The following is a 15395-nucleotide window of genomic DNA, read 5'->3' as shown; positions in this document are numbered from 1 at the left end:
GGGCCAGGGACAAGGGTGGGGCGGAGGCGGGGCCGGGGGCGAAGGGAACCGAAGGCGGGCTGGAGGAGAAGGCGGGGCCAGAGACAAGGGCGGGGCGGAGGCGGGGCCGGGGCCGCAGGGAAACACGGGCGGGCTGGAGGAGAAGGCGGGGCCGGTGACAAGGGCGGGGCGGAGGCGGGGCCGGGGGTGAAGGGAAACGCGGGCGGGCTGGAGGAGAAGGCGGGGCCGGTGAGAAGGGCGGGGCGGAGGCGGGGCCGGGGGTGAAGGGAAACGAAGGCGGGCTGGAGGAGAAGGCGGGGCCGGTGACAAGGGCGGGGTGGAGGCGGGGCCGGGGGTGAAGGGAAACGCGGGCGGGCTGGAGGAGAAGGCGGGGCCGGTGACAAGGGCGGGGCGGAGGCGGGGCCGGGGGTGAAGGGAAACGCGGGCAGGCTGGAGGAGAAGGCGGGGCCGGTGACAAGGGCGGGGTGGAGGCGGGGCCGGGGGCGAAGGGAAACGCGGGCGGGCTGGAGGAGAAGGCGAGGCGGGCGGCAAGGGAGGAACGGAGGCGGGGTAGAGTGCAGCAGGAAATCCCATTGCAGGAATTTTCCTGCAACGGGAAAGCTAGTATTATATATAAGTATAAAATAATTATATGATATATAGTGTAAATATGAATATAATCCATACACATGCATGTTCTTGAGGGGAAGGGGTTAGAAACAATGCTTAGAGAGGCATCTAAAGATATCTTCCTGAACTTAAATTTCCATATCTGTAAAATGGACTGTTTCAAAAATCAGGTAAGAAAATGTTTATAAAAACTCTTTGTAAACTTCATAATTCAACACAAATGAAAGGCATTATAATAAAATATAGACAACTGTTTTACAATGTAAATATACATCAGCCAGGGTTGAAGTTTTGAGGACATTTAAATGTAGGAAGTTGGATTCTTCTACCTGATCTTCCTATAGAAACTCTATTCACTCTGTAGGTCATTCATTCATTCATTCATTCATTCTACAGATCCCTAGTGAGCACCAGTGTGATGCAGGTGTGAGGGAAACAGCAATGAATAGCCCAGAGTCCCTTTTCTCAGGAGCTGACATTCCAGAGTGGGGACAGCAAACACTTATATAATCCCACAAAGTGACAGAGACAGAGCGCTGTGAATGAATGGGAGCCAGGGAGGGGATACTGGTTCACACAGGGTAATTACTGGTAGAGAAGAATTGCCCAGTAAACTGACATGTGCTGAGAGACCTAAGGAAGTGGCATGGGCCCATGGAGATCTGGGGGAGCCCAGTTCAGTACACGGACCTGAGGCAGGAGGGAATGTGACAAGTCTGCAAAGAAGCAAGGAGGCCAGTGAGGTCGAAGGAGCAAGAGCCACACTCAGAGTGCACCAGGCGCAAGTCCTTGAGACCTCTAAAACTGTATATTTTATTTACTCTGGGGTATGGGTGCCATTCAGAGGCTTTGAGCAGGGTGACATGATTGCAGTTCTGTTTTCTAGAATCTTTCTGGCAGCTGTGAAGAGACTAGAAGGTCGGGGGGTGAGGCAGGGCAGGGAGACTGTTTGAGAGGCTAGAACAATAATCCAGATGACACGCTTATTCTTCCTTCACCCAAGAGGATTGAATTGAATCCCCAGATGGTCACCTTGTTAGACTAATAACTACATGTATTTCCCATAGAGTTTTCAGAGTATGTCCCTATCCATTATCTGGCTGCATCCTCATTATCTCCCTATTTTGGAGGCACACCAGCTGTTCATTCCTGTTAAAGGAGAGTCTTGAGATAGAAAAGTTAAGCCTCTTGCCTGAAGCCATAAGAAATAGACTTGAACCATGTGTGACTCCCAGTCAGAGCTCTTTCAGCCAAGCCAAGGTCTGGGCCAAGCCTTCTCTCTCATATCACACTTCTTTGGACCAGAGAGCTAGCAGGCCATTACAGGGAAGAAGTAACCTTTACTGAGCTTCCAGGACCAGGGCAAGATATTTATACACGTCTCATTTCTTCATCACAGCCACCTTTCAGGGAGCGTCAACATCCCCATTTTAAGACGAAGGAAATACTCAAAAGGCTTGACTTGCCCAATATCTTGCCCACTAGAGATGGATCTGGAATTAGAACCATGGCCTTTCTGATTCTAAAGCTCGCAAACCCCCTTAAACTCAAATAATCAAAATAGTTTTTTTTTTAAAATCAATGAACAGGGAGAATCCATCCTTGCTCTCCTTCTCTGCAGGGGCCCAGTAGGGAAGGGGATCGGGCTGGGGGAGGGCAGAAAGCTGTGACGTCCCCACCCAGGGCAGGCCCCCCTCCCCAATCCCCGCGGTTACTCTGAGCGTGTGTTCTGTCTCTCTGTGTAGGGTGCTCCAAAGTGACCTGCATCAGCTTGACCCGGGAGGCCTCCATTAAACTGTCCCCCTTGCATGGCAAACAGATTTCCATCCGCTACCTGGACATGACGGACTGCTTCGTGCTGGAGGACGAGGGCCTGCACACCATCGCGGCGCACTGCACGCAGCTGACCCACCTGTACCTGCGCCGCTGCGTCCGCCTCACCGACGAGGGCCTGCGCTACCTGATGATCTACTGCCCGTCCATCAAGGAGCTGAGCGTCAGCGACTGCCGCTTCGTCAGCGACTTCGGCCTGCGGGAGATCGCCAAGCTGGAGTCGCGCCTGCGGTACCTCAGCATCGCGCACTGCGGCCGGGTCACCGACGTGGGCATCCGCTACGTGGCCAAGTACTGCAGCAAGCTGCGCTACCTCAACGCGAGGGGCTGCGAGGGCATCACGGACCACGGCGTGGAGTACCTCGCCAAGAACTGCGCCAAGCTCAAGTCCCTGGACATCGGCAAGTGCCCCCTGGTCTCGGACACGGGCCTGGAGTGCCTGGCCCTGAACTGCTTCAATCTCAAGCGCCTCAGCCTCAAGTCCTGCGAGAGCATCACGGGCCAAGGGCTGCAGATCGTGGCGGCCAACTGCTTCGACCTCCAGCTGCTCAACGTCCAGGACTGCGAGGTGTCGGTGGAGGCCCTGCGCTTCGTGAAACGCCACTGCAAGCGCTGCGTCATCGAGCACACCAACCCTGCCTTCTTCTGAAGGGACAGCTTCCGGCCGGCGCCGATTGCCTACAAACATGAACAAAAGGAAACGTGTGTTCTTAAGGCAGCCTGTGTAAGCCCCGACACCCGCTCATAACAGCTCTTTCTTCCAGGAAGGTTCTTAGGCATCTGGCTTTTATTTTCTTCTACTGTCTCGGGGGCAACAGAGGTCATGGGAAGGAAGGGGGTGGGGTGGGCGGGACAAAGGTCTGTTGCAGTAAACGGTTTTGTTGGTCAGGTCAGGTAGATTGCAGGAAGTTTCTGTGCTCACAAAAGATGTACCTCAGAAAGCTGATTCGATGGCTTTGGAAACATCCCCTTCTGTCTCTGTCTCCTCCTGATCCCATTTCCAGGGTCCTACACCCCCATCCCTCATTTCCTCGCTTCTCTGCCTCCAACAGCAACCATAACACATTATCAGAATAATAATGCTTTTCTCACCCACCACCCCCCTTAAACTGCTTGATTGGCCTAAGCCACACTCTTCAATCCCACACCCAAGCAAATTCTTGTTAAATCCATGCCACAGCGCCTGGTGTATACAAAGTACTTGCAGACCTGTTTAGAGAATCTCTTGCATCAAGCAGCATGGTGCAGGAGGAGAGACCTGCATTTGCCCCCCAACTCTGCTGCCAAGGGGCTCTGTGATCTCAGGCAAAGCATTTGACCCTCTGGGCTTCAGCTGCCAGCACTAAATGAGAGACCATCCAGCTCCAGGCTTGGCTTCATGCCCAGTTTAGGACTGAGGGAACCGAGATGTCAGTGAACAGAAGTACTTTAGCCTAGAGCAGTGGTCGGCAAACTCATTAGTCAACAGAGCCAAATATCAACAGTACAACAATTGAAATTTCTTTTGAGAGCCAAATTTTTTAAACTTAAACTTCTTCTAATGCCACTTCTTCAAAATAGACTCTCCCAAGCCGTGGTATTTTGTGGAAGAGCCACACTCAAGGGGCCAAAGAGCCGCATGTGGCTCGCGAGCCGCAGTTTGCCGACCACGGGCCTAGAGCACAAGAGGCATATACTACCTCTACCAAGAGTGTAAGTTCTATGGATGCTTTTGGGAGATTCAGAAGTGCCAACGCCAGTGTCCTCTATGCCCTTCACTCCATTCCGAGTATTACCCCATCCCTGTTTGTTGGATGGGTGAGTCTCCTGGGCATCTTCTCCCACCCTGCTAGATCAGCCCACTTCCTACCACCAAGAAACTCCTAGCCACAGCCAAGCCCACATCCTTCAGTCAAGTTGATCTTTCAAACGGAGAGTTTTCAAATGGAGGAAAGGCCCTCACAGTTTTTAACTAACAAGCAAGGCCCAAAAGAGCACATGTCCTGCAGTGCACATGTGGCCTGCATCAGGCACATCTGCCCTGCAGCTGGCAGGAACAGACACCTCGGTTCGTTGTCATTCAGATCACATTTCTACTTTTCTCATCTATTTATTTCTTTGTGCATCCAGACTTCATCACATGAAGCCTGCTGGAGTTAAGTCATAGTGTTTAGTTGTGCAGATTGCCACCTTGTGTGCCTTCCCCTGTGGCTGTCTGCATGTTCTTTGTTGAAGAATGCAGGGCAGGCTTCCAGGTGTTCATATACTGTTCACTCAAAAATGCCAGACAAATGAAGAGGGGACACATTGATAAGGCTTTTGGCGCTGGTTCACCAGCCAGGCCCTTGGAATAGAACATTAAAATAACTGCCAAGTATAAATTTTAAATGGTCCTATTTGGATAGAAATCCATTTGCTAGCCTTGTTCATGTGAAATTGGGATGCCAGAAGAAATTCCATTGCTTATTTTCATGTAATTGAGTTGCTTTTTGTTAATAAACACATGATCTTTCCCAAATTATGCTCTGGCCGTGCCCCTCCTTCATCACTGTTCAAACCATTCATCCTTTCTTTCTGAAAGTGTCCACCATCCAAACCCAGAACCTCTGCATCTCCAAGGCAAGCATGTGGAATTTGTCTCAGATCAAGCTTACATACCACTCGACAACTGCACTCCCACTGTAGGCTCCCTGCTTTCCTTTGTCTTGTGTTTGGGAAAGAGATAGAGTGAGGTGGTGTCTGCCCATGCATCATATGAAATATTGTCTTCTCTCCAGTCAACATCATCAACAACTTAGATGTGCAATCAAGGCCATGGGATGGCGGGGAGGGGTGAATTGTTTGTCTGGGGATGGTATCTACTGATAGCCATAGAGCTTAGCACCATAAAAGGGGTTGAAGATAGCATTCCCCTGCTCTGTGACTTGTGACCTTGTCTAAAGTCTCAGAATTTGAGTCACAAAGGATTATTCCTAACCCTTGGCACTGGGGTCTTCCAAGTGAGCTGTTTTCATACTCCCAGAATGAGATGAGAGATCCAAAATGGTTCCCTGAACCAGAGAAGGGGAGTCACAATACAAATATTTTTATCACCACCACCTAACCACATCATCAAAACTGTCTTCCAAACATGAGACAATACCAACTTCCATACTGATTGCCCAGCACATACTGTCTTTCCCAGTTTCTCCCTTATTCTCAACCTTCTTTTCCATTCTGCTTCCCCTTAGGGTGTGAATCCATGACAGAGGTTACTGGGGAAATCGCTCAGCAGATTTTTAGAGACCAAACAAAAGGCCTCATAGGAAATTTATCTGTTTTAGAACTGCTTCCTTCCTGCCTCTGCTAAATTGAATGCTCATTGTTGTTGTTTTTTTTAATTCTAATGTTCAAATCACTGCGTGCTGTAAGAATCTAGAAAGCCTTAATTTACTACCACCAAGAAATAAAGCAATATGTTGGTAATTGGGTCAAGCCTCATTTACTATCCTGGCTAGAGGAGCATGATGTTTAGATGGGACACTCAAAGTGAGCAAGAAACTTGCCTTATGTTGAAGTGGAGAGCAAGCCAGGTCACTGCAGCTGTTGTCCCTGTAAAGTTGCATCCATGGTTTTGTCATTTCCCTTGGCTCAGTGAATTTGGCTGAAAATTAGCAAGTAAGTGAAAAGTATTTACCTTCCCAGTTTAATTCAGATCTTAATTCCTTAACCCACACTTGCAGCCAGATGTATTTTGGAATTCATAATTTTTCATATTTTAGAAAGCTATCTGGCATATTTTGTAACAGCCCTGGCAGACTCTGGCACAGCACCCTTATTCAAACATGCTAATATTTATGCATAAGATTATTGCAAACTCTATGCATCCCTTCAGGTTAGGTTCTATCACCAAATTAATTTGTGTCAAACATAATGAAAAAAACTTCTATTTTTTCAGGTCTTTCTAGATCAGAATTATGGATAAGTAATTGTGCACCTAAATGTTATTCTCCTGGCACCAGTTACAAACATTGGAAACATCTTCAAAATTATGTTGACCATTAGTTGTTATAAGTTAAAAAAAAAAGTTTTTTAAAGTCTTAGAGCATTAACACCTGGAAGGATAATATGGCAACATGATCTAAATGGAAAAAAATATCAATCAATTGGAAAAAGAGAAATGCCAAACCTCTACTCACCCAAACCCTTAGATCTGAGAGATCAATATGGCAGAAAGCAAGTACTGAGAGATGAAAGGCAAATTTCATCGTTAACAAGTAAAAAGGTTTTAAGAGATATCAATTTTAAATCTATTTGTCCTCAACCTTCTTATCACCCTATGTCAGCTGCTTAATGACTCCCATTTAAGCCAATAGGACTGTTAACATTCAAAGCATTAACTTGAAGTAGCCCTTAATCTTATCATGCAGTCTTATTAAGATCCCAGAATAAGGCTAGCAGTAAATTAAATGCATTTGTCCTTTACATTTACAATTGTTCAGAAGTAGAAAATGTTTTCAAGAAGTTTGGTATCCAGGAGCGTGCAACATGAAACCAAAAAGACTGAGTATTTTAAGGGGAAAAGTAAAACATTGCTTTTACCATGTCTAAATTTTCACAGAGAAGTCACCAAAAGTGGTGCATTTGTTCAATAGTTGGCAATTATGGTTAGTTCAGAGACAAGTTAATTTGATAAAATGCTGAATAGACAGTAGAAGAGGGAGAGAGAATATTTAAAGACTAGGTAAATATTGCAGTGAAAACATTCATGCAGAAAATCTGTGAAACAAATTGGTTTTCCAGGTGCTGCTAACCAAATGGTTTCTTTTTTATTCATACACAAGTGGTCCTTACTGTTCCAGGAAGGAGAGGGACAATGGATGCTGATGTTGTCCTTGAGACTTGCCTGAACAAAGAGCAATTCAGGAGGTTTCAATAAGATGACCACCAGGTGGGCAAACCTGTTCACATGGGGAAGAAATCCTAATATATAAAAACCCAGGGTCCATAATGACCAACCAAAGGCTCGACCGAACACTGGAAGTCAGTCCTACAGTCAGTGCTGGGTTGCCTGGGTGACCCAGCACTGACTACCGCTGCTGCAGGTGTGGTGACCCAGCACTGACTGCCGAGGGGGCTGCGGATCAGGCTCAGAGAGAGAGGCAAGGTCTGATTCACAGCCTCCGTGGCAGCTGTTGATCAGCCATTGCCTCTTTCTCTCTGGGCTTCACCAGCAGCCGTGTCTCTCCTGGCCTCCATGGGGACTGCTGATTAGCCCCACCTCTCTGATCAGGCCCAGTGAAAGGCCCAAAGACACTGACTGGCATAGAAACCAACCAATCAGAACCAAATATGGGTGAAGTGTGAGGAGCCAATGGCTGCCTAGGAGGCGGAGCTTTTGACGCTGACTGGCATAGAAACTGACCAATCAGAACCTGATCTGGGTGAACTGCAAAAGCAGAACCTAAGATGGGGGCTGAGGAGGGGTTATAAGGGCAACAGCTGTTTGGTGTAAAGTGTAAGAAAGCGGTTCAATTTTTTAATGACCGGTTTGGCAGTATAGTGCATATGGCTGGCTATCAGTCCAGATATAAGGATTATGTATTTTTGTCTGCTAAGAGCATCTCCTCCTGCTGAAAAAGGCTTTACCCCCACATTTAAGCAATCCTATCTATATAATCTATCTATACTAATAAAAGGGTAATATGCTAATTAGAGCTAGTCGACCGGCCATCTTCCAGACGTCTGACTTCCTTCCGGACAAAGCCACGGTGGTGGGGCTGAGGCAGAGGCAGTTAGGGGCAATCAGGCTGGCAGGGGAGGCCAATTGGGGACAAGATCAGGCCAGCAGGGGAGGGCAGTTGGGGGCAATATCAAGCTGGCAGGGGAGGGCAGTTAGGAGCGATAAGGCAGGCAGGCAGAGAGGTTAGGAGCAGTCAGGCAGGCAGGCAGAGGCGGTTAGGGGTGATCAGGCATGTAGGCAGGTGAGTGGTTAGGAGCCAGCGGTTCCAGATTGTGAGAAGGATGTCTGATTGGAGAGGGTGCAGGCTGGGCTGAGGGAACCCCCACTCCATGCACAAATTTCGTTCACCGGGCCACTAATCTATATAATAAAAACCCAGTGGTCGTAACACTGTAATGACCAAAGACCAGCCACCAGGAGGTGCATTGATGGGTCCTGTGGTGCTGGCGAGACTTGACCCTGGGTCCCACAGTGCACCAGGTCTGGGTCTCGTGCAATTTTGCACACTGGGCCTCTAGTACTTTCATAGACACTCAGACTGGAGCACCCGATCCAGGAATGTACCCTGGTGGTTAGTCCTCCTTTTTCCTTTGAGTGCATCATCGTCTCCTAAAGCCACAGGTCCATTTTGTAAAGCCCTTTTTTCCTCTCAAGTCAGCAGATCAGTTTGCATCTGAAGCCACATGGATGAATAGAATATCTTCATTTGAGAACTAGATGTGACATAGTCCCTGCCTGTCAACAACACATTTGTGAAATCTCCAGCAGAACTACCCCTGGAAATATCTGTATCCAGTTTCATGAACTACCCAGGAAGGCTACCTTGAAGCTCTAAATTGTTGCTCGGAGGTCAACAATCAGCATCATCTAGGACAGTCATGAAGAATCATTTAAAAAAAAATCCTTGACCTAAATATTTCCAAATCTAGTCATTTCCATATTGTGGAATGTTTCTCCTTACAGTCAATGAGCTACTGAATTTTATACTGATGATATCAATATGTCTGAATTCAATTCTTGCCCATGTGATGATGAACATATGATAGTGATTGAAAATTGACATTCTTCATGAACAAAGAATTCCCAGGGAGAGGCAATAATTTTCTTTTGAAGGAGCACGTGGTACTCAGCAACCCTCAACTCCTTTAACAAAAGTTAATTGACCAGGTACTATGATAGAAGCTGGGTGAATAAGATATAGTACCCATATTCTAAATGGAACTCTGATTAAACAACTATAGCAGCATGTAATGAGTTGGAGGGTAGAAAGGGGAATATATAAAGAGTGGCAATATTCATCCATTCATCCAACAGGTATTGACTAAGAACCTACTGGCTGGTACTGCAGGTCTTGCCCTCATGGAGTTCACCAAAGAAGGCATTTTCATCACCATATGGAGAGAGGAATAGAGCTCAGGGACTCCTCTCAAAGAACACCCTTGAGCTGGATTTTATAACTTAGACAAGGTGAGCATCAGAAGCCATCCATGATGCATTTGATCATCCAAAGCAGGATACATGGATCCCACTTAGGGAGACAACATTTGATAATGTTAATGAAACTATTTCTACTGTAGGTGAACATTAACTTTGTCATGGCCTTGAGTTAGTCATATGGAAATAGCAGATTCAGTTTTGTTTTAAAGTCATCTCATAGATTAATCTGATCCCTATGTACATTTCCTCTCTCTCTCTCTCTCTCTCTCTCTCTCTCTCTCTCTCTCTCTCTCTCATACACAAACTATCATTTTTAAAGGAGGAGGACATTCTATGAAAACAACACTGAAGCATCATTTCTTGGACAAATTCTATGAGCCTCAGAGCATTTTGACTCTTCTCCCAAACAGCATATGCAATAGCACGCCATACACCTGTGAACCTGCAATCATGATTTCCCCTGAATCTAGCTTAGGGAGAGGATGACAGCAGCTCCCTCCCTCAATGATCCTTGGATTCTTCAGCTAGCATGGATGCTCTTTTGTATCATTCTAATTGGTATGAACTTAGGATGGGAACAGTCAAAATAATTGAGGTTTCCCAACTTACCATGTCCTTTTATTGAAAATCAGACTATGTCAGTAATTTAAGTAGGTAGCTCAAATAAGATTGATTAAGTAGCCATTAAAATTGCCAAGAAACTGATTTTACTTATAAAACCATTAAGGTTGGGTTCTTTGAAACCTCAAATTTTATCAGGGTTGTGGCTGTGAGATTTTCTGCCCATAGTGACAGTAAACTAAACGATGAAGGCCATTAGAAAGTGTGATAAGAAGGCTTTTAATCCCTGTTTCCCTATAGTCAAAGGCAGCTATCCTCATGATTTTTCAGAGACCCAAATGTCTTCCAAAGTCAGAGTAGGCTTATTAAGCTCATTTCCAGATAGTCACACAATAGATACAAGGGAGAGGGTTTCTAATTACAAAGATTAACCAGTAATTGGTACTTCTTTCTTCTCCAACCTTCTAACCACACTATCTACCAACCACTAATGAATACAGCTGTCCTCTACAAAGAAAGCCTTAAAAAAATTTCCAGGTTTTCCATCATGAATGTATTCTTCCTGGGTGTTTACATTTAGACTTCAAACAAATTTGTCATGGGCTTTTTCATTTATAGAATGTAGATAAAGGGACAACACTGTCACAACTGATAAATAACCTCTTCATTTGATCTCAAAGCCATTCTTTTGGAGCTGGAGACCAAAGGAGATATAACTACCTTTGTATAAATTTACATTTTTCATACTTCCAGAATAACTGCACAAATTCTTTGGATTTCAACTGCACAATTCCTCATTTTTCAATTCCACTCCCTGATCATGGGGAAATGTTGTTTTTTAATGCTCCCCTGACACTTAGGAAAGCCCCTGAAGAGATCATTTTGCAGAACAGATCCTCATCTCAGTAGAAGCACCAGAGAGACAGAATTCCAACCATTTCTCTTGTTCTTACAACCACAGCCCAACATGTGATTTATGACACACTTGATCTTTATGAATGACGTCCCTGCAGCAAAGGCTTTCCATTAGCTGGTCGGACTCTGAGTCTCCAGTTGGCTCTCCTCCACCACGTTTATAATTTTAAAACAGCCAAAGGATAATGACCATGGACCCACTGGAAGGCTGGAGACCAAGAGGCTGTGGATTCAAAGAAAAAGAGAGAGAAACATTTAAATAATGACCTCTCACTCACATAATGTAAACCAGTTACCATCGATTTCCAAGCTGGTATTGTTTCACTGGTACCATCGCCTTCGGGCTTCTGTGTGTAATGTTTCTATTTAAAATAGTGCACACAGGAAATACAAACCCGGCCATAGGCGAGCCTCCTTTCCTTTTAAAACTTGTGCTTAACCCCAAATGCATGAGGCCAAATAACCTTCAGGGTGATCATGTGAAGTAACAACTCCGTTTGCTTTTATAAAAAGAAAAGCACACTTTCTCAAGTGCTGAGTGTTTCTGTTTCTTTAACTTCCCTCACCCTAAATCCATTGGCCTTGTGGCCTCAGGACTCCAATGCCTAATTCTTCACAGCCAATAGCTTGTTCTGGCCAGGAAGAAAAGTGACCTTTCTTATCTGATTTTCTGAACAATGCAACATATTATGTTCCTTGCAAAGTCCTCTGCAGGCCTTACAACCCAAAGTTACATTTTGTGGGGAGCTGGAATCCAAAACAGGCCTTGGGAAAATCAGACTGAAAGTCTCCTTTGCCTGAAACTAAGAAATATTTGGTAAGTCTTATGGTGATAGCAAATGCAACATTTAAAACTTTTTTAAGATTTCTACTTCTGGACTTTAGTGAGGTAAATTTCATGTACTTATCTCCCTTTGTAGACTACTGTCCATTGAATTCTCTATGGTGACTGATGAAATACAAATTGAGGTTTGGTCCTGCATGTTTTTCTCTTCTTCATTTTCCTAGTTGCAGTATGTGAGTTTGGCCACTCTTGTGTGGTACCCATTTTCAGGAGATGCATCCCTGGGGGTGAGGAGGTCTGTGGTGATTTCAAAGAACTTTTCAGGAAACATTGCTAAGGGTGGATAGTCTAATGTCCAGCAGAAAGTATCATTGTCAGAATGCGTGAGTTAATTTGTCAGGAACACAGAACATTTTGGAGGGGATTCTGGGCATATAATGAGCTTCATTCTGGAAGACCGCAGGGGTATTTCACTCCCTTCCTGTTGGGTGAACTCCAAACTGTATGCAGAGTCTAATTACCCCATAACTATAAACAAACTTCATCATCTATTTGTAGGTGTTTACTGATCACTCATAATTTTCTCATCATTTTCCTGGATGGCCCTGCTTTATGCACATCTCCAGTGGTAAACTTGGTTTCTGTTAAAATCCAGGGCCCCTCATATAAAGGATTAGTAACTATCAGAAAGCCTCTTGAAAACTGTTATAAAACTAAAGGTAAGAATTTCAGTGTATGTGGTTGAATAATTTCAAAAAACACTTAAGAGAAAAGTGTCAAGGTTCTTTATGATGTTTGTTTTTGGTAGAATATCATAGGAATAAGGGGTTTGTCGGTATTTTATTCTGTGTTTAATGACCAAATATACTGTTCCTATATGTCTAGGAATGGAGTAGGAATACAAAGAGCTGGATTTTTAAAACATTAAGTTTCATTTAGAAGTGGTCCAACTTTGGTTGAAAGTATCATAATTAGAAATTTTACATTTCAGTTCGCCCAATGCCATGGGAACACCTGCTGGTCCCACTGCTTCATATAACTAAAAAAACAATACTTTCCCTTTAGGGTTGTAATGGTTGTAATGTGTCCAATACATATGGATCGTGTTGTAGAACAACTCTAGACATTAATTTTATTTCAAAATATCATTAGTATATGAATAAATTTGAGTCTGATTGAAGTTAGCATTAAGCTGCTAACTCCAGTAAGATTTATTAATGTACCTCTGAACACCCCAAGAAAGCCACTTTTAGCCAGCATCCTTCTGACTTAGCAGAATCAGAATAAAGAGTAGAACTTGCAGGCCCTTTTCCAACCTTCCTGAAATCTCTCCAGTCTCAAAGCAGAGAGTACTGCCAAAAGACTCAGCCCAAATGCTGTTCATTCATTCTCATCTTCTTTATTAAGTTTCCAACTGTCCCTGAATTTATCTTGAACTATCTTTGAGATGTCTCCAATGGGCTTTCTAAAATAATATCAGTGTCTGTAGCAGCCTTCCTCTTGACATTAGAAGTCCATGGTAGCAGAACTTCAATGCAGTCCTGTACTAAGAGAAAGCCCCACCCTGTAGACCCCAAACACAGAGGCATTGACCAGCCCTACAATGTTGTAAATACAAAGAGAAAGCATTGCCTTTAACTTTTCATAACATGGTCAGATCTGATCAAGTTAAGTAATTGTTAGATGAGGATTTAACACTCCAGAATTTGCTTCCTGGTTCTGCTACTGTTTTTCTGTTTATTTTTGGAAGAATCACTTTATTTATATATTAGAAGATATGTCATTGTTCATATTTTATATGGTGATCTGGGTTTCATGTAAAAGATAAATGATAGATGAATAGATAGATGATATATATTTGGTCAAGGAGTTCCCAGCATCGATGCTATCTTATTAAAGTTTCTGGCATTCTTGAAATTCTCACTTGTTTAGTATTTTATTTAGCCTTAGGAGACACATTAGGTTAGAGGCACAGGACAAAACACCAATGGAGCCACATTTATCAAAAATATTGAGTGTTGCATCTGCCCTCGTTTTTTATCAAAATCACTCTAAATCTTGCCAGTCTGGCCAACTAAAAAGAGTAAAAGAATAGAGATATTCTACTGATGTTGGAATAAGGTCAAAAAAGATGTTTGACTCAGCCAATAAAATGGAAATGCTATAGGAGAAAGCCAAGGGGATAAATAACCCATCTGAATTAGGATGCAGACAGGACTTCATGGCCTAGATTTTCCTCTCAGTTCTGGTTACTGGGACCAAAGATGAGGGTATTTATTGATGGCATCCAAAAGTCTCTCCTTTGCCAAACACAATATTTTTTCCAATGTGGTAGTAGTGAAATGTGTCTTTTGTACTGATTTTTAAAATTCCCTAGCCAGATTTATTTTTCTGGAAAAATATAGCAGGATGAATACCATTGATAATCAGAAGTAGCCAGCATTCTAGGGAAACAATTTCCAAAGAATACAACTAAATTTTTGTATGTGTTGCCGCTTAGTGTATTCTTTTTGACAGAGCAGTTAGCTCTGACTGTGGAAAGACACAATGAAAGCACTGAAGATGTGAAATATTCTAATGACAGCAAAGTGACACTTGGTCATATAGCTCAAACATTGCTATTTCATAATGAAATGCATCTTTATTTTTAAAGTGACATATCTGGGTGTGTGGAGTTATGTGCAAAAAGGGGGAAAGGACTGTTATGTACTATCATCTATACTAATAAAAGCCTAGGTGGCCCTTGCATGCGTCACCGTCACAAGATGGCTGCCACAAGATGGTCACGCACAGGGGAGGTGGGGCCCAGCATCCGCTCTGTGCAGTGAGACCTGGGGGTCCTGTGGCTCTGCACAGCACGGAGGAGGCCGGTCCCATCGTCTCCGCCGCCTCGTGTGAAGGAGGCAGATCCCGGCGGAGGAGGGCAGGGGAGGGCAGGGTCGTGGCAGGGGAGGGCAGTTGGAGGTGATCGGGCCAGCAGGAGAGCAGTTAGGAGGTGATCAGGCTGACAGGCAGAAGCGGTTAGGGGAAATCAGGCAGGCAGGCAGGCGAGTGGTTAGGAGCCAATAGTCCCGGATTGTGAGAGGGATGTCCAACTGCTGGTTTAGGCCAGATCCCGCAGGCCTAAACCGGCAGTCAGACATCCCTGAGGGGTTCCAGATTGGAGAGGGTGCAGGCCAGGCTGAGGGACACCACCCCCCCCCCCACCCCGTGCACAAATTTCATGCACCAGGCCACTAGTGTAGTGATAAGGAGAAAACTAAAGTAGATTAAGGGGAAAGTGAATGCCCAAGAAGGTGGGAGTCCTCCTTTAGATAGAACCATTAGGGAAAGTTTCTCTGAGGAGATGAAATTTTGACAGCAGAGAAAGAATGTATTTACAATGTATAAACAATTTGCAATTGAATATTTACAAATCACCCCCAAAATTGGCAACTTAAAGCAACAAACATTATCCCACAGTTTCTATGGGTCATAGAACTGTATCACGAGTTCCTTATCTCAGAGAACCTGGGAGCAGTGGAGTGGTTCTGGCTCAAGGTCTTTCAGTCAGAT

General features: G+C 44.7%; 1 protein-coding gene across 1 annotated transcript in view; it reads left to right on the top strand.

Annotated features, from left to right (window-relative positions):
- The window catches only part of FBXL7 (F-box and leucine rich repeat protein 7), a 319066-nt gene extending 315799 nt beyond the window's left edge, over nucleotides 1-3267 (top strand). Inside the window, exon 4 of the mRNA XM_008151665.3 lies at nucleotides 2355-3267. Within this exon, the coding sequence (XP_008149887.1) occupies nucleotides 2355-3091 (737 nt within the window). The 3' untranslated portion in view covers nucleotides 3092-3267. The remainder of the gene's footprint in view (nucleotides 1-2354) is intronic.
- The last annotated feature ends 12128 nt before the right edge of the window (nucleotides 3268-15395 follow it).

Source organism: Eptesicus fuscus, chromosome 4 (genome assembly GCF_027574615.1).
Source record: "Eptesicus fuscus isolate TK198812 chromosome 4, DD_ASM_mEF_20220401, whole genome shotgun sequence".
NCBI classification, from domain to species: Eukaryota; Metazoa; Chordata; class Mammalia; order Chiroptera; family Vespertilionidae; genus Eptesicus; species Eptesicus fuscus.
The sequence above is the reverse complement of the archived record's forward strand: the minus strand, read 5'-3'. Positions and strand labels throughout refer to the sequence as shown.